Source organism: Phocoena sinus, chromosome X (genome assembly GCF_008692025.1).
Source record: "Phocoena sinus isolate mPhoSin1 chromosome X, mPhoSin1.pri, whole genome shotgun sequence".
Classification (NCBI taxonomy): Eukaryota; Metazoa; Chordata; class Mammalia; order Artiodactyla; family Phocoenidae; genus Phocoena; species Phocoena sinus.
Window position 1 is genome coordinate 88185999 of NC_045784.1, and position 18009 is coordinate 88204007.

Genomic DNA, 18009 nt, shown 5'->3' on the forward strand with positions numbered 1-18009 from the left:
AATAAGTCAAGTCACAATATGTCACCATACCAATATATTACATCGCTATTGACTATATTCTGCACTGCACATTTCATACCTGTGACTCATTTATTTTGCAACAGGAAGTTTGTACCTCTTAATCTCTCTCATCTATTTCTTTCCTCCCCCCAACATCCTCCTCTCTGGCAACCACCTGTTTGTCCTCTGTATCTATAACTGTTTCTGTTTTGTTATATTTGTTTTGATTTTTAGAATCCACATATAAGTGAAATCATACAGTATTTGTCTTTGTCTGACATTTAATTTAGCATAATACCATCTAGGTTCATTCATGTTGTCATAAATGGCAATATTTCATTCTTTTTTATGGCTGAGTAATATTCCATTATATATCACATCTTCTTTATCCATTCATCTATTGATGGGCACTTGGGTTGCTTCCATATCTGGGCTATTGTAAATAATGCTGCAGTGAACATAAGGGTACACATCTTTTGTAATTAGTGCTTTTGTTTTCTTCAGATAAATACCCAGGAGTGGAACTGCTGAATCATATGGTAGTTCTATTTTTAGTTTTTTAAGGAAACTCCATACTGTTTTCCATAGTGGCTGCACCAATTTACATTCCCACCAACAGTGCATGAGGGCTCCCTTTTCTCCACATCCTCGTCAACACTTGTTATTTGTTGTCTTTTCAATAATAGCCATTCTGACAGGTGTGAGGTGATATCTCATTGTGGTTTTGATTTGCATTTCTCTGATGATTAGCGATGTTGAGCATTTTTTCATGTACCTGTTGGCATGTATCAGCTCTTCATTCCATTTTTATTGAAAAATAGTATTCCATTATTATACCACACTTTATTTATCCATTCATCAGATAATGGACATTAGGGATATTTCCACTTTTTAATTATTATGAATAATGATGCCAAGGACTTTTGCATACAAGTTTTTATGTGAACGTAGTTTTTCATTTCTCTTGGATCTTTACTTAGAAGTGAAATTGTCAAGTCACATGATAACTTAAGGTTTAACATGTTGAGAAACTGCCAGACAGCCTGTTTTCCACAGTGGCTGCATCATTTCCCATTCCCACCATCACTGTGTGATGGTTCTAATTTCTCTACATATTTGCAAACACTTGTTATTATCTGCCTTTTTTTATTATATCCATTCTAGTGGGTATGAAGTGGTATCTCAATGTGGTTTTAATTTGCATTTCCCTGACAGCTAATGATGTTGAACATCGTGCTTATAGGTCATTTGTATATTTCCTTTGCTGAAATATCTATTCAGATCCTTTGCCCATTTTTATTTTATTTATTTATTGGCCACGCTGCTTGGCTTGCAGGATCTGAGTTCCCCGACCAGGGTTTGAACCCACACCCTTGGCCGTGATGGGCAGAGTCCTAACCACTGGACTGCCAGGGAATTCCCTGCCCATTTTTAAATTGTTTATTTTTTTTTATTGAGTTGTAAGTGCTCTTTGTATATTCTAGATATAAGTCCCTTATCAGACATATTACTTTCAAAAATTTTCTCCCTTTCTGTGAGTTGTCTTTTCACTTTCTTAATTGTGTTGTTTAAATGAAAAGTTTTACATTTTGGTGAAGTCCCATTTTTCTATATTTCTTTTATTGCTTAAGCTTTTAGTGTCATATCTAAGAAACCATTGCCTAATCCAAGATCATGAAGAATTACACCTTTATTTTCTTCTAAGAGTTTAATGGTTTTAGCTCTTTTATTTAGGACTTTATTTTTTTTGAGTTAAGTTCTGTATGTGGTGTGACGTGGGAGTCCAAATTCATTTTTTGCATGTGGATATCTAGTTGTCTCACCATCATTTGTTGAAAAGACTCTTCTTTCACCACTAAATTTTCTTGGCACTCTGGTTGAAAATCAACTGACTGTAAATCTGAGGGTTTACTTCTGTACTCTCAATTCTATTCCATTGGTCTATATGTCCTCATGCCAGTACCACATTGTCTTTATTCTTGTAGCTATATAATAAGTTTTGAAATACGGAAGTATGAGATCTCAAACTTTATCCTTCCCTTTCAAGATTGTTTTTGTCTATTCTGAGTTCCTTGCATTTCCATTTGAATTTTGGGATCAGCTTATCAAAATCTGCAAAGAAACCATCTGATATTTTGATAGAGGTTGTGTCGAGTCTGTAGATCAGCTTCGGAAGTATTGCCCATCTTAACAATATGAAGTCTTCCAATCTATGAACATCAGCTATCTTTCCATTTATTTAGGTATTCTTTAATTTTGTTCAACAATACTTTATAGTTTTCAGTATACAAGTCTTGGATTTTCAAAATAAATTTATTTCTAAATGGTTTATCCTTTTTGATGATTTTTTTTGAAATCTAAGCAAGTTTTTAAATTTTTATTTATTTATTTGGCTGTCCTGGGTCTTAGTTGCGGCACGTGGGATCTTCATTGTTGTGTGCAGGATCTTTTAGTTGTAGTATGCAGACTCTTAGTTGCAGCATGTGGACTCTTAGTTGTGGCATGCATGTGGGATCTAGTTCCCTGAGCAGGGATTGAGCCCAGGCCCCCTGCATTGGGAGTGTGGAGTCTTAACCACTGGACACCAGGGAAGTCCCCTCTTTTTGATGATATTTTGAATGGAAATGTTTCCTTACTTTCCTGTTTGAATTGTTTTTTGCTAGCATATAGAAACACAGTTGATTTTCGTATGTTGATCTTGTATTCTACCACATTGCTGAACTCTTTCTTTCTCATAGTTCTTTAGTGGATTCCTTGGGATTTTCTATATGCATGATCATGTCATTTGCAAACAGAGATAGTTTTACTTCTTTCCTTCCATTCTGGATACTTTTTGTTTCATTTTTCTTGCCTACTCTGAAAAGCATTTAAGTGTATGTCAGAAAATATGGCTCTTCATTTTCCTTTAACTATTAAAGTAATTATACAAGTTTAATTTCCATAATAACCTATATCTTACTACTGATCAGAAATGCTTCCTTATCATATACTAAAAACTTTTATACCTGGAGATGTTAGTGGGCTCTCTGTTTTATTCCTCTTTCTATCTTTATTCCAGTACTACAGTGAGTTAAGACTGTAGCTTTATAAATCATTCCGCTTCATTGAAGTAAGAGTTCTTCAATCAGATATAAATGAAATCTACACCAGATAAGGTAGCTAGCATAATGCCTGGCAGATAGGTGGTATTCTCTAGAGGTCAAAACCACATCCTCTGGTTATCCTTTGTGTCCCACCATCCACAGTAATTTGGGGTTATGGATAGTTAATAATTAATTTTACTGCATATTGAGCACCCAACATAAAAGGATTATTTTTCTAACCAAATGTCCAAAGATAACTAGGGTAAACAAATATACTAAGAAGATTATGTAACTAAATCTGTACCGATGGACAATTGTGATGCTCCATTTTTTTCCCTTTATAAACAAAGCCTACAGAATCACTACTGGAGCCCCAGTTCCAGCAAAGGATAAATGCATAACAAATAATTGTTATGTGAATTTAAAACCATAAAACGTTTTAAAACATAAGATTCTATTTTAGCAACTTACTAATTATCTCCATGGATAAATATTAGAGGTGGAATTGCTGGGCCAAAATATAAAATATTTTTATTTTTAAACAATTTACAAAGTTGCCCTTCAGAAAATTTTCCCAGTACACTCAACAAGAGCAGGCAGGGTAGGGGGGTGGGAGAGGGTAGGAGCAGGAGTTTGGGATTAGCAGATGCAAACTGGTATTTATAGAATGGATAAACAACAATGTCCTACTGTAGAGCACAGGGAACTATATTCAATATGTTTTGATAAACCATAATGGAAAAGAATATGAAAAAGAATGTATATATATATATATATATATGTATAACTGAGTCACTTTGCTGTACAGCAGTAATTAACACAACATTGTAATTCAAGTATATTTCAATAAAAAATAAATTTAAAAAAAAACAAGAGCAGGGAGAAATGCATGTGTCCCCAATGCCTTAACAAATCTGTTACACATTTTAATGTAATCAAATCCATCAACGCTGTTCTTGTTTAACTTTCAGTTATTATATTTTTAAAGACCTTCTACACAGAAAGCTTATGTAAAAGCAGAGGCTAGTTATTCACAGCGTGTTATAACAAGGGAGTTAGCTCCCCTAACTTGTGTTTGGCAGAGACTTAAAGACAGGCAAGGGAATGGGAAAGCTTTAGAGTGAAAAAAAGGAAGACCAGGTTTTCTCTAATTGGAAGTTGTTGTCAGGGAAAAGCTGGAAGCCAGGTAACTAGAAGCAGCGGCATTTTGTTACTGGTTTGGGGAGCATATTTAGGTTCTCTAATTGGGGCAAGGCAAAAATAGGGAGGCTGGCAGTCATTGATCAAGTCCCGAAGATTGCTGTAGAGGCTGTGGTTTGGCTTGCGGGGCTGCTTGCTACAGAGGTTGTGGGTCACAATTCTATTGTTATATATGGTCTGGTCATCGCCCGTTGTGTATTCAGTCTCTCACTTAAAAAACTCATTCTTTCATTCTGCTTCAAATATAATTTCATTTTCAGATCTAAATATTTAATTCATTAGAAAATTTATGTTTGAGCATACCAGGAAAAAGGGACAGCTTCATTTTGACGGGAACATTTTTCTTAATTTTTTTCTAAAGTGCAATATTCTACCCTTTGTACAATATTAAAGTTCACATGCGTAAGATTTCATTGGTGAGTCTACGTTCTCTCAACGGAATTTAAGAGCAACGTTATAGACTCCTCCCCGGACCGCCCAGCCCATTAATAAAAGCTTCTGTGTTTTTTATTAAAATTCTTTCTGTGACCAACTTCTCAAGAAGAGGAAAAGGACAAAAGGGCCGGGAGAGGTTGGCTGGGGGAGCTGCCGGAGGGAGGCGGTGGGCGGCTTGCAGACTCCAGCTGGTGGGCGGGGTGCGAGGGCGGAGCTCGGGTGACGCAACGCTCACGTGACCGCCGGGCTCCGAAGTGGGCACCGGTCCGGGTGCCAGCTCTCTCTCCCTGCTGTCGGACCCGGAGCCATCTGGGCGCCCCTAATTGTTGCTCCAGGTTCTTTCAGGTCAGTGTGAGAGCTCTCGTCGCTGCCTGCAGGACATCGGAATGGGGGAGGAGGAGCGGGCGGGCGCGGAAAGGAAAAAGGTTGGGGATGGGCTCCGGGTCGAGGGGAGCTGGCCAGAGTGTAGATAGAGATGGCGGTGGGAAAAACGGCTAAGGGGGAGCAAGCGGCCATTGGGCAGAGGGTGGGGAAGGCGGACACCCCAAGTACCCATTCGCCTTTCTGCACACTTCTTCTCTACCCTCCGTCCATTTTGGAGCCGGAGATGATGAGTTGGGGGGTGCCCCAGCAGTGAGACAGTGGAAATAAACCCCTTCTGGCACTCTGTGCGCAGAGTAAAAGTTGACCTCAAGGGTGGGGGGGTTGAGTTTCCTCTGGGGGAGAAGGACGCAGAGATCCAAAATTAGTTTGGAAAACATCCTGGTCTGGCGCCGGAGGAGTGAACAGAAATGGCGGCTGGGGTGCTGTGGGGGCGGAGGAGGTGGGGGAGGGAAACGTTGGCTGAGGAGGACCAGGATTCGGAAAAAGGACCCGAGTCCCTATGCATCCACCGATGCCTCATTCCCGGTCTCCTGTCTGTCTTCAGGTGTACGTGTCTGTTGTTCCCAGTGCTCTACTGGACTAGAGAAGGAGGAGGAACCTGTCCAGAATACCCGCAGGTCAGTGAAGGAGGAGGGCACTGGACAGGGACCCAGAGGGGTGGGGAGTGTGGAGGGCACGGCTCGGGCAGAATTGGGGGCCCCACTGCCCACTTCCCAACACATTTACACACACTCTGCCATGCTGAGCAAGCGTAGGGAAAAATGGCAGGGTCTGTCTGGGAAATGGTTGGCTCACGTGTGCACGAGGAATGGTGGGGTAAAGGGTGGGCAGAAGGCACACTAGGAAGGCCGGGCCAGGGCAGGGGACCCCTGACAAGGGGCGAGAAGCGACTGCTACTATCCGGACCTGCATTCCATCCCCAAGCCCTCAGTCTCCCTTGTTTCCTCTTTGTCTTCTCTTCCCCCTGCCCCATCCCCAGGACAGGAAAAGGAAGGGACACTCAACATGGAAAAACTCTGCAGTGAAAATGAAGGAAAGCCTGAGAACCAAGGCAAGATGGAAAACAAAGGACAGCCACCGGATGCGGGAAAGCTGGGAGTAGCTTGTACTGTGGAAGACAAGGAAAAGTTAGAAAACAAGGGAAGGATAGATCTCAAGGGAAAGACAGAAGATGAGGAAGTCCTAAAGGATAAAGAAAAGCCAGACAGTGAGGCAAAGCCAAAAGAAGGAAGGCCAGTGAGTGAGGGAAAACCAAAAGAAGGAAAACCAGAGAGTGAGGGAAAGCCAGTGAGCGAGGGAAAGCCAAAAGAAGAAAAGCCAGCCAGCGAACCAAGGGCTGCAGGAAAGCGCCCAGCTGGGGATGATGTACCCAGGAAGGCCAAAAGAAAAACCAACAAGGGGCTGGCTCAGTGTCTCAAGGAATACAAGGAGGCCATACACGATATGCATTTGAGCAATGAAGAGATGATAAGAGAATTTGACGAGATGGCCAGGGTGGAGGATGAGGTGAAGAAAACCAGACAGAAATTGGGGGGATTTATGTGGATGCAAAAAAGTTTACAGGACCCCTTCCACCCGAGGGGCCCAAGGGAACTCAGGGGTGGCTGCAGGGCCCCACAAAGGGGCTTTGAAGACATTCCTTTTGTGTAGTGCCCCTGGCAGGCATTTGCAAGGCCCTATGCTTTATTTAACCTTATGCTAATACTATGCTTTAGGTGTCACTCTCTTTATCCAACTGCAGCCCTGTGTGTTTCAGTAGCAGATTTTCATCCATTGCATGGAAAAATGTTTATGGTGCATTGTAAAATGTTTAAAAAACCAGTTTTCAGAACCATATATACAGCATCAGTCCATTTTTGTAAAACTACAAAGATACCTAGTGATTCATGTACAGAAAAAACTCGGAAAGCTGTGTCTACTAAAAGATTAACAGTGGTTATCTATGGGTGATTTTTTTCTGTTTTTTGTTCATCTGTTTATATTCTTTTTAAAAAACACATTACTTTTATCATAACAATAATGAAAGATAAAAAAATATAGGAAAGCAATACCAAGCAATCAAAAGTACTGTTCGGCTTACGAAGGCAGTGGAGACACATAAAATTTCTGTTGTCAGGACATGAAATGGTAAGTAAAAGTCACATTACCTCTGGGACTCAAAGCTGGAAGAATCAACCTGGCAATTATTATAGTTCCATTATTGTAAGGGAGAGTCTTAGCATCAGTGAATTGGGGATAAAACTTGCCTTCCTGGCCTGTGGAGAATATCCGATGAGATGTTGAGTGTGTGAACTGTGTTAGGCTGGCTCCTACCCTCTCTCCTGCACTAGCAGGACCAGAACCCCATGAAATGTTTGGGAGAGGGCTGAGGGAGCTCTCACATGTGTCCATAAATAAATCCAGACAGCTGAGAGGTGGGTGTCACTCTCCCCTGTGTAATGCCATGACTCTTGGGTGCTGTGCCTCTTCTAGTTTGTCCTGTACCCTCCTAAGGCCCCGCTGCTGCTGATGTGCTGGAGATCATGATGGACTAAAGCAACACAGTGTCACAACAGAAGGGTGGAGAATTCTCTACCTACAGTAGAGTTTCCCTAACTCCGGTGGGTAGCACCCAATTGTCGCTTGGGCCTTGATATTTATGAAGTTCTTATAAAACACACCTTTCCAAGTTTTTTGTTGGTTTGTGTGTGTTTTTGCATACAGCCCTCTCCACTGGATTTAGATACAGGAGATTGAGCCAGGAGAAAAATCTGAGTGACCAGATGCTGTGCTATTCTCACCTGTTAATCTCTTGTCTGCTGACATTTTCTTAGAAGGAGCTGTCCCCTAGGAAATTCCTGTTAAGCCCTGGCTTATCATTTCAGCAGACCCATCTACCTATGTGATTTTTTTCCTCTGGCTCTTCATTAGCCTTTTATTTGCTTATAGTGTTTCTTTAAATAAACTTTTATTTTAGGACAGTTGTAAATTTACAGAATTATTGCAAAGATATATAGATTCCGTTTACCCCATACCTAATATCGCCTATTATTAACAGCTTACTTTAGTTTGAAGTGTTTGTCACGATGAACCAATGTTGATACATTATTATTTACCAAAGTACATACTTTATTCATATTTCCTCAGTTTTTCCCTAATGTCCTTTTACTGTTCCAAGATCCTATCCAGGTTACCACCTTACATTTAGTCATTATGTCTCCTTAGGCTCCTCTTGGCTGTGACAGTTTCTCACACTTGCCCTGTTTCTTTTTTTTTTTTTTTTTGCCCTGTTTCTTATGCCTTGACATTCTTGAGAAGTACTGGTCAGGTACTTTGTATAATGTACCACAATATCAGTTTGCTTGATTTTTTTTCTTGTGGTTAGACAAGTGTTAAGTGCTTTTGGGAAGAAGATCACACAGGTAAAGTGGCATCATATAAAGGGTATATGCTATCAACATTATTCCTGTTGATGTTAACGTTGATCACCTGGCTGAGGTAGTGTTTGTCAGGATTCTCCATGGTAAAGTTACCCTTTTATTTCTCCCTTTCCAGACTGTACTCTGGAAGAAAGTCACTCTGCACAGTCCACACTTAAAGAATGCGGTGTTATTTCAAAGTTACCTCATTTCCAAAGTTACCGCCTTGAGGATGGAGTATCTCCAACATTTATTTGGAATTCTGCATAGGATATTTGATTTCTCCCCCGTTTATTAATGTATTCAATTTATTTATATAAGTATGGGCTCATTAATTTTATTCTTTGGACTATAATCTAATACTATTTTGTATACTTTCATTGCTCAAATTGTTCCACTTTTGGCCATTGGAAGCTCTTTCAGTTGGCTCTTGGATCTATTTGACATACTTCCATCATTGTGTATGTGTGTGCTTTTTTAAAAAAACTCTTTCTGGCACTACAAGATGCTCTAGTCTTACCTTGCATATTTCCTGCCCAAGTCCTAGAATCAGCCATTTCTCCAAGGAGCCCTGGTACCTTTGGTTGGAGAATGGTATTAAAAACCAAGATTTGGGTGTTAGGTGTACTCGTTACTATTGGGATATCATTGTTTATAGGCCCTCTCGGTAGACAGAGAAAGAAGATATATGGGTATATAATAACCCATGCATATATATGCATCTCTCTCTCTCCATATATATGTATGTATGTGTATATATATGTGTCTTTATATATTTTAAAATATATAGAGAGAAAATTTTGTCTTTAGTCTTACAGACTCCACTCATTTCCAAAGTTACCTATGCCAGTGCCTAATTTTTCCATCCCTTTCAGTGAAGTTGTTTCATGCATTTGTGATACACTTAGAGTCTTTTGTCACATCCTGTGTTGTGGGAATGCTATTATAAATGGCACTTTTAAATAATCAAATTCCAATTGTTCATTACTGGTATATAGGAAAGCAAGTAACTTTTTTTTTTTTTTTGCTGTACACGGGCCTTTCACTGTTGTGGCCTCTCCCGTTGCGGAGCACAGGCTCCGGACACGCAGGCTCAGCGGCCATGGCTCACGGGCCCAGCCGCTCCGCGGCATGTGGGATCTTCCCGGGCCGGGGCACGAACCCGTGTCCCCTGCATCGGCAGGTGGACTCTCAACCACTGCGCCACCAGGGAAGTCCCAGCAAGTAACTTTTATATATTAACTTACATCCTGCGATCTTGTGGCCAGGAGTTTGTCAATGCCTTGGCATTTTCTACATAGACCATCATGTCATCTGCAAATATAGTTTTATTTCCTCCATTCCAATCTATATACTTTTTATTTCCTTTTTTGTCTTACTGCACTAGCTAGGACTTCCAGTATGATGTTTAATAGGAGCAATGAGAAAGGACACCCTTGGCCTGTTCCTGACCTTAGGGTTAAGTGTCTACTTTCTCACCACTAAGTATAATGTTAGTTTCTTGTATTCTTTATCAAGTTGAGGAAGTTCCCCTCTAATCCTAGTTTGAGAGCTTTTATCATGATTTGGTGTTGGATTCTGTCAATGCTTTTTCTGCATCAAATAATAAAGCTCATATGATTTTTCTTCTTTAGTCTGTTAACATGTGGTGGATTATATTGATTGATTTTCAAATGTTGAGTCAGCCTTGAATACCTAGAATAAATTTCACTTGTTTGGTGCCTAACTTTTTATACATTATTGGATTCAATTTCATAATATTTTGTTGAGGATTTTCTGTCTGCGTTCATTAGAAATATTGGTCTTTAGTTTTGCTTTCTTGTAGTATATTTTATCTGGTTTTGGAATTAGGGTAATAATTGGTTTCACAGAATGAGTCAAGTGTTCTCTACTTCAGTTTTATGGAAGGGATTGTGGAGAATTGGTATTATTTCTAACTTAAATGTTTGGTAAAATTCACTGGTAATTTCTAAATGTTTACTGGTGATCCTTAAATGTTTGGTAGAATTTGGTCCTAGTGATTTCTATCTTTGGAAGGTTATTAATTATTGATTCAATTTCTTTAGTAGGTACAGAACTATTCAGGTTATCTTTTTCCCCTTGTGTGAGTTTTAGTAGTTTGTACCTTTTGAGTAATTAGTCCATTTCATCTAAGTTATCAAATTTGTAGGCATAGAGTTGTTAATAGTATCCTTCATTAAGAAGATAATGTCCATGGAATTAGGAGTGATAACCCCACTTTCACTTCTGATATTTTAATATGAGCCTTCTTTCTTTTTTTCTTGGTTACCCTGGTAAGAGATTTAACAGTTTTATTTATTTTTTCAAAGAACCAGCTTTTGGTTTTGTTGATTTCCTCTGTTGTTTTCCTGTTTTCACTTTCCTTGATTTTGTCTCTAATATTTCTTTTCTCCTGTTTGCTCTAGGCTTAAATTACTCTTCTTTCTTTAGCCTCCTGAAGAGAAAGTGTAGGTTATTGATGTTAGAACCTTCTTCTTTTCCATATATGCATTTAAGCTAGAAATTTTCCTTTAAGCACTACTGTTGCTTCATCCCAAAGATTTTGATACGTTGTATTTTCATTTAGTTCAAAGCATTTTTACATTTTTCTTGAGAATTCTTCTTGGATTCATGTGTTATTTAGAAGTGTGTTGTTTAATTTCCAAATATTTGGGTTTTCCATCTATCCTGCTATTGATTTCTAGTTTAATTCTACTGAGAGCATACTTTTATGATTTCTATTCTTTTAAATTTGTTAAGGTGTGTTTTATGACCTAGAATAGGACTCTCTTGGTGAATGTTCTATATGAGCTTGAAAATAAATATGTTCTGATGTTGGATGGAATGTTCTATAAATGTCAATTAAATCAAGTTGATTGATAATACTGTTCGACTATATCCTTATTGATATTCTGCCTGCTTAATCTGTCAATTACTGGATGGCGGCATTGAAGTCTTCAACTCTAATAATGGATTTGTCAGTTTCTTCTTTCAGTTCTATCAGTTTTTGCCTCATATATTACGACACTTTTGTTAGGTGCATATACATGTTTAGGATTATTATGTGTTTTTCTCAGAATTTATCCCTTTATCATTATGTAGTGCCTCTTCTGATTTCTGATAATTTTCCTTGTTCTGCTTTGTCTGAATGTATGTAACTACTCCAGCTTTCTTTTTTTGTCCAGGTTTCTTCTGATTAGTGAAGATCTTTCTCTGTTGCTTTACTTTTAACCTCTCACTCTTTAAATTTAAAGTGGGCTTCTTGTACACAATATATAGTTGGGTTTTTTTAATACACGCTGATAATTTCTATCTTTAATTGGTATATTTAGACCATTCACATTTAAAATGATTCTTGATATATTTGGATTTAATATCAACCATGTTTATAACTGTTTTCTATTTGTTGCCAGAGGCTTCTTCTGCCTTCTCTAGTTTTTTTTTTAATACATTTTTTAAAATTTTTATCTTTGACTGCATTGAGTCTTCATTGCTGCACGTGGGCTTTCTCTAGTTGCGGTGAGTCGGGGCTACTCTTCATTGCAGTGCATGGGCTTCTCATTGCGGTGGCTTCTCTTGTTGAGGAGCACGAGCTCTAGGTGCATGGGCTTCAATAGCTGTGGCTTGCAGGCTCTAGAGGTCAGGCACAGTAGTTGTGGCGCATGGGCTTAGTTGCTCTGCGGCATGTGGGATCTTCCGGACCAGGGCTCAAACCCGTGTCCCCTGAATTGGTAGGCGGATTCTCAACCATTACACCACCAGTGAAGCCCCCCTGCCTTCTCTAGTTTTAATTGAGTATTTTACATGATTCCACTTGTCTTATTAGTGTATCAGTTATATGTCTTTAAAAGAATTTTCAATGATTTTCCTCGAGTTTACATTTTTAACTAAGATCACTTTCAAATAACACTCTTTTGCTTCACTTATATGTAGTACAGATACCTTATTACAGAATGTTCATTCATTTCATTCATCCATTTGCTACAGTCACTTAGTACATTATTACTTTAGATAAAGAGTTATTTTTATATCAATTAAGAATAAGACAAGGGCTTCCCTGGTGGCGCAGTGGTTGAGAGTCCGCCTGCCGATGCAGGGGACACGGGTTCGTGCCCTGGTCCGGGAAGATCCCACATGCTGCGGAGCGGCTGGGCCCGTGGGCCGTGGCCGCTGAACCTGCACGTCTGGAGCCTGTGCTCCGCAACGGGAGAGGCCACAACAGTGAGAGGCCCGCGTGCCACAAAAAAAAAAAAAAGAGAGAGAAAAAAAATCATTTTACTTTCATTTATTGCGTTTCCATTGCTCTTCCTTTATGTAGATCTGAGTTGTTGGCCTGTATCATTTTTCTGCTGCCTGAAGAAAATCTTTTAACATTTCCTGAAGGAAAGGTTTGCTGATGCTGAATCCCATCACTTTTTGTTGTCTGAGAAAGTATTTTATTTCTCCTCCACATTTTTTTTTTTTTTTTTTGTGGTACGCGGGCCTCTCACTGTTGTGGCCTCTCCCATTGAGGAGCACAGGCTCCGGACGCGCAGGCTCAGCGGCCATGGCTCACGGGCCCAGCCGCTCCGCGGCATGTGGGATCTTCCCGGACCAGGGCACGAACCCGTGTCCCCTGCATCGGCAGGTGGACTCTCAACCACTGCGCCACCAGGGAAGCCCTCTCCTCCACATTTGAAGGATTGTTTCACTGGGTATAGAATTTTAAGTTAGTGTTTTTCTCTTTCAACACTTTATTTACACAGAGAGATAGGAGTGTTAACACTGAAATGGAGGATTTATTTATTCTCCTGTATTTCTGTCAACTTTTATTTATTTTGAGGTCAATTTAATAAATGCATACAAATTTTAAATATCATGAGGTGACACTCTTTATGTCTTGTAATGCTTTTTGCTTTAAAGTCTATTTTGTTATTAATTTAACTATAATGTCTTTCTTTTGGTTAGTGTTTTCATGGGTTTTTTTTTTCTGTACTTTTACTTTCAGTCCTTATGTATCTTTATATTTCAGATAGTCTTTTGTAAATAGTACATAGTTGGGTTTTTTCCAGTCTGAAAATCTTGTTTTCTAATTGTTTCAAGTACACCATTTACATTTAATATACTTACTGATATTAATACTGGATATAACCATTGTACCAAGTTCTGTCTCTATGTCCCACCTGATTTATGTTAGTTTTTTCTTCTTTAGGATTGGTTATTTTCTTATTTTTACCCCTCTATTAGCTTAGTTTTACACTCTTACTCTTCCTTAATAGTTATCTGGCAATTATAGCATACAGTCTTGACTTATTAAAGTCTTGACCAATATTAATTTATACTTCTACACACTCCCTAGATAATGCCCGAACTTTAAATACTTTTACTCTAGCTCTCTTGACTTTTATGTTGTCAATATAAATTAACAAGATAATATTATTTTATATAATATTGATTTAAATTTATATAGATATTTAGCCTTTTAATTGCTTTTTATTCCTTTCTTCATCCCCAGTCTTCCATCTGAGATCATTTTCCTGTTATCTGAAAAATGCCCTGTAGAATTCAGTACTTAACTTTGGTTTATGCCTGCTGCTGGAAACTCTCTCTGTGTTTATTTGTAAAGCTTTTATTTCACCTTCATTTTTGAAGGGTATTTTTGCTGGTTATTAATTTCTTGGTTGGCATTGATTTTCTTTCAAGATACTAAAGATGTCATTTCACCATATTCATGCTTTCATCATTGCTGTTGCAAAGCTAGTAATTAGCCTAACTTTTGTTCCTTTTGAGGCATACTCTATTTTTTTTTGGCTACCTTTTTGATTCTTTGTCTTGAATTCTCTGTAAGTTCACTATTATGCATTCTATATGTGGGTTTCTTTTTATTTATGCTGTTTGGGATTTGTTGGACTCCTTGGATCCTATGGATCAATGTCTTTCATCAATTTTGAATAATCCTCAGCCATTAATTCTTTAGATTGCCTCTGAACAATTCCATTTCTCTTTTCCTTCTGGAACTCCAATTAAACATGCATCAGACCTTATCATACCCTCCTGTCTGTATTTTCCGTCTTTTTGACTACCCATGCAGCCTTATGGATAATTTCATCTGAATAGAATTTCTAGTTCTTTAATTCTCTCTTGGGCTGCATCTAATATGCTGTTAAGGGCATCCACTGAGTTTCTAATTTCAGCTTAGTTACTTTTTAGTTTTGGAGGGGTTTTTTTTCCTACTTTTTCTGATTTCTTGTTCCCTGTTGAAATTTTCAAGATTGGATTTTATTTATCTGAATACAGTAAGCATTGTGGTTTAGTAGTCTGTACCTGATAACTCAAATAATTCAAAGCTAATGGATCTGTTTGTGTTGTCTATTCTCTCTGGTGCTTTTTACCTATGATGGGTTTTATCTTCGTGTTGCTGCTTATCTTTGTGTATGGGCATTGTATTTAAACAACTGTTTGTTGAAATAATTTGAGGCCTAGGATGATGCAATCTTCCTCCAGAGATTTTGTTTGCATTGGTCAGGTCTGTAAGGATGCTTCCTGTCTAAAACCACAATCTATACTCAAAACTTAAACTTTACTAGTCCACCTAGATGTTGCAAAGCCAAGCGAAAAAACTTTGTAAGGGCTAGTTTATTTTCAGTTTACAGTTACCCTTAAAGTGAAACATTTGAAGTTCCTAAAAAACCCCTCCCCTTTTAATAAGCCTTGGGCTTTGATTTTTGTTACTCTAGTGCTTTGAGTCTGCTGAATATTCAACACACTTTGACACTGGTTTATTCCTTAACCTTTATTCCTTAACCACAGATGACCTCAAGACAAATACAGCTAACCTTATGAGTATTAAAAGAAGACATGGTGAATTCTTCTTTCACCTCATATAGGAGAAAAGTTCTTAACTATGAATCAAAATCTAGATGCAATAAAAGAAAAGTCTAATAAATGTGACTACTTTTTTAATGCATGGCAGAAATACATCATAAAGTCAAAAGGCAACTAACAAACTGGAAGTAAATATTTGCAACTTATATAACAGATAAAGGCCTAATATAGTTAATGTGTAAAGAACACTTGAAAAGTGTGAAGGACCAACAACCCAATAGAAAAATGTGGAAAAGACATGAACAGACAATTCACAATGATATTTAAACTGTTGTTAAACAGAAATGCCATTGATATAATACTTCTCACCTATCATATTAGTGAAAAGTATGTCACACACTATGTTGAAAAGGGTGTGGGGAAATAAGCACTCTCCTATATTGCTGGTGGGAAAGCAAAATGGGTCTGAGACTCAAGGGAGGGAATAACCTGGATATGTAGATTAGGAAATCATCTGTGTTTAGAGGGAAATTAACAGAGATCAGCCGGGAAGCGAGGACACATGGGCTGAGGAGAGCAGAGGCTCTGGACATAGCTGCTACTCAAGGAGGCAGCGCAGCTACCTGGCGGGCACCACTACCAGGGCTCTGGAGTCAGACGGAGCTGGTCTTGAAAACGGGTTGTGGGGCTCCGTGTGGAGCGCTCCTGGAGAAGTCGGGTACCTTCTCTGCGATCAGCTGTCATAACTGGGGATAAAGGGCATCTCAGAGGGATGCTGAGCGAGGACCTGAGAGGCACCAGGTAAAGCACCTGCAGTCAGGAAGCCTCCCCTCACCTGCTCTGTTGGTAACTCCCCCTTTTCCACAAACACCACCCCGCAGCCCGTCCGCAGCTGTCCGGTCCCTGCGGGATGTAGGTGAGGGGGCGGGGCGGGGGGAAACCGGGCTCGGGTGACGCGGCGCTCACGTGACCGGCAGGGCGCCAACGTGGGCAGCAGCCCCCGCGTCCCACCCCCACAGCCCCGAGGTCTGGTCCTGTCGCCCGCGCGGAACCAGCTCCCGGAGCTGCCCGGGTGGCGAGCGAGGGGCAAGCGGGCTTAGGCGAGCCAGAGGAGGCGCAGGCCCGACCCGGGCGCTGCAGGTCAGTGTGAAGGTGGGTGCTGCTGGCGGCCCGGGGTCGGGATGGAAGCGGATGGGACTAGGATCCGGGAGCAGCGGGGAGAGGGGAAGGGATCCCGAGATGGGTGGGGAGGGGCACGGGGCGTGGCGTGGCAGGTGGGGAGGAAGGACCCTGCAACTGGCCCTGCCGCCTCTTCGACGCCCCTCCTCTGTGCCCTCCATCCATTTTCTAGCCTGAAATTGGGGGGGGAGTCCGCCCCCGCAGTGCGACAGTGAAACGTAGACAAATTCTGAAAATAACTCCCTTTCACACTCTCCACCCAGGAGGAAATATTGACCTCAGCGTAAAGGGTTGGGGGTGGGGCAGGTTGCTTGCACGGGAGGAAGACCCAGAGATCCAAAATAGTTTGGAAAGCATCCTGGTCTGGTGCCTGAGGCCTGAAAAGTAATGGCGGCTTGGATGCAGGGGAGGTGGGGGAGGCAACGTTGGATGAGGAGGGCCCAAATTCAGGAAAGGGACTTCAGTCCACTGACCGTGCAGCCCCTCTTTGTCTCCTGTCTGCAGGTCTGCGTGTCTGTTCTCAGCACTCTGCAAGGCTAGAAAAGGAGGAGGAACCTTTCCAGAATCCCTGCAGGTCAGCGGAAGGAGGGAGAGGCACTGGACAGGCACAGAGCTGGGGGCCGGGTGTGGAGGGCACAGCTTGGGCAGAATTTGAGGGCCCCACTGCCCATCCCCCCCCATATATAATATACACAATTTCTGCCACGCTGAAGGATGGTACAAGGTGGCAGGGCCTGCCAGGGAAATGGTTGGCTCTCAGTTCAGGAGGAATGGTGGGGTAAAGGGTGGCCAGAAGGCACACTAGGCTGGGCCAGGTCAGGGGAACGCTGACAAGGGTGAGATGCCAGTACTATCCGGACCTGCATTCCATCCCCAAGGCCTCAGTCTCCCTTGTTTCCTCTTGTCTCTCTCCCCCCACCCCACCGTATCCCATCCCCCAGGACAGGAAAACGAGGGGACATCTCAACATGGAAAAACTCTGCAATGAAAATGAAGGAAAGCTGGAAAGCGAAGGAAAGCCAGAAAATGAAGTAAAGCCTGAAAATCAAGGAAAGTCATATGAGGAAGAAAAGCCAGAAGTGGAGGGGAAGTCAGAACACGAGGGAGAGCTCCAGAATGAGGGACGGCCAGAAGACCAGGGACAACCAGAAGATGAGAGGAAGAGAGAAAAGCAGGACAAGTCCGAAGCTGAGGGAAAACCACACGGTGAGGGCAAGCTGGAATCCCAGGCAAAGCCAGAGAGTCAGCCGCGGGCTGCCGAAAAGTGCACTGCTGAAGACTATGTGCCCCGGAAAGCAAAAAGAAAAACGGACAGGGGGACGGACGATTCCCCCAAGGACTATCAGAACAACTTACAGGAAAGGCATCTGGGCAGTGAGGAGATGATGACAGAATGTGCAGATATGTCAAGGGCTCAAGAAGAGCTAAGGAAAAGACAGAAAATGGGTGACTTTCATTGGATGCAAAGAGATGTACAGGATCCATTCACCCCAAGGGGCCAACGGGGTGTCAGGGGAATGAGGGGC

The 18009-nt window shown here is 40.9% G+C and overlaps 2 protein-coding genes and 1 long non-coding RNA gene across 7 annotated transcripts in view; 2 read left to right on the forward strand and 1 right to left on the reverse strand.

Annotated features, from left to right (window-relative positions):
• Positions 1-4922: 4922 nt before the first annotated feature.
• LOC116747614 (transcription elongation factor A protein-like 4) lies at positions 4923-7045 on the forward strand. Of its 3 annotated transcripts, none has more exons than XM_032620022.1 (3): positions 4923-5063; positions 5647-5719; positions 6082-7045. In XM_032620022.1, exon 3 carries the CDS (start codon positions 6108-6110, stop codon positions 6750-6752), a length of 645 nt encoding a protein of 214 aa, XP_032475913.1. In that variant the 5' UTR covers positions 4923-5063; positions 5647-5719; positions 6082-6107; the 3' UTR covers positions 6753-7045. The 3 variants fall into 3 exon arrangements, with proteins under 3 accessions (XP_032475913.1, XP_032475914.1, XP_032475915.1); XM_032620023.1 differs by having other exon boundaries at positions 6087-7037; XM_032620024.1 differs by lacking the exon at positions 5647-5719 and having other exon boundaries at positions 4949-5063; positions 6082-7037.
• A 144-nt stretch (positions 7046-7189) lies between these two features.
• LOC116747615 (transcription elongation factor A protein-like 3) lies at positions 7190-18004 on the forward strand. Its single transcript, XM_032620025.1, is given in 4 exon segments — positions 7190-7702; positions 16988-17057; positions 17425-17973; positions 17975-18004. Coding segments are annotated over 2 exon segments (552 nt in total). The 5' UTR covers positions 7190-7702; positions 16988-17057; positions 17425-17451.
• Positions 14317-18009, reverse strand: part of LOC116747617 — a 34267-nt gene continuing 30574 nt past the window's right edge. For all 3 annotated transcript variants that reach the window (XR_004348085.1, XR_004348084.1, XR_004348086.1), the window contains exon 4: positions 14317-17019. This is a non-coding gene — a long non-coding RNA (uncharacterized LOC116747617). The remainder of the gene's footprint in view (positions 17020-18009) is intronic.

What these genes read in the sequence shown, in the direction of transcription:
- LOC116747614 (XM_032620022.1), top strand. Translation starts at nt 6,108, where the DNA reads ATGGAAAAACTCTGCAGTGAAAATGAAGGAAAGCCTGAGAACCAAGGC.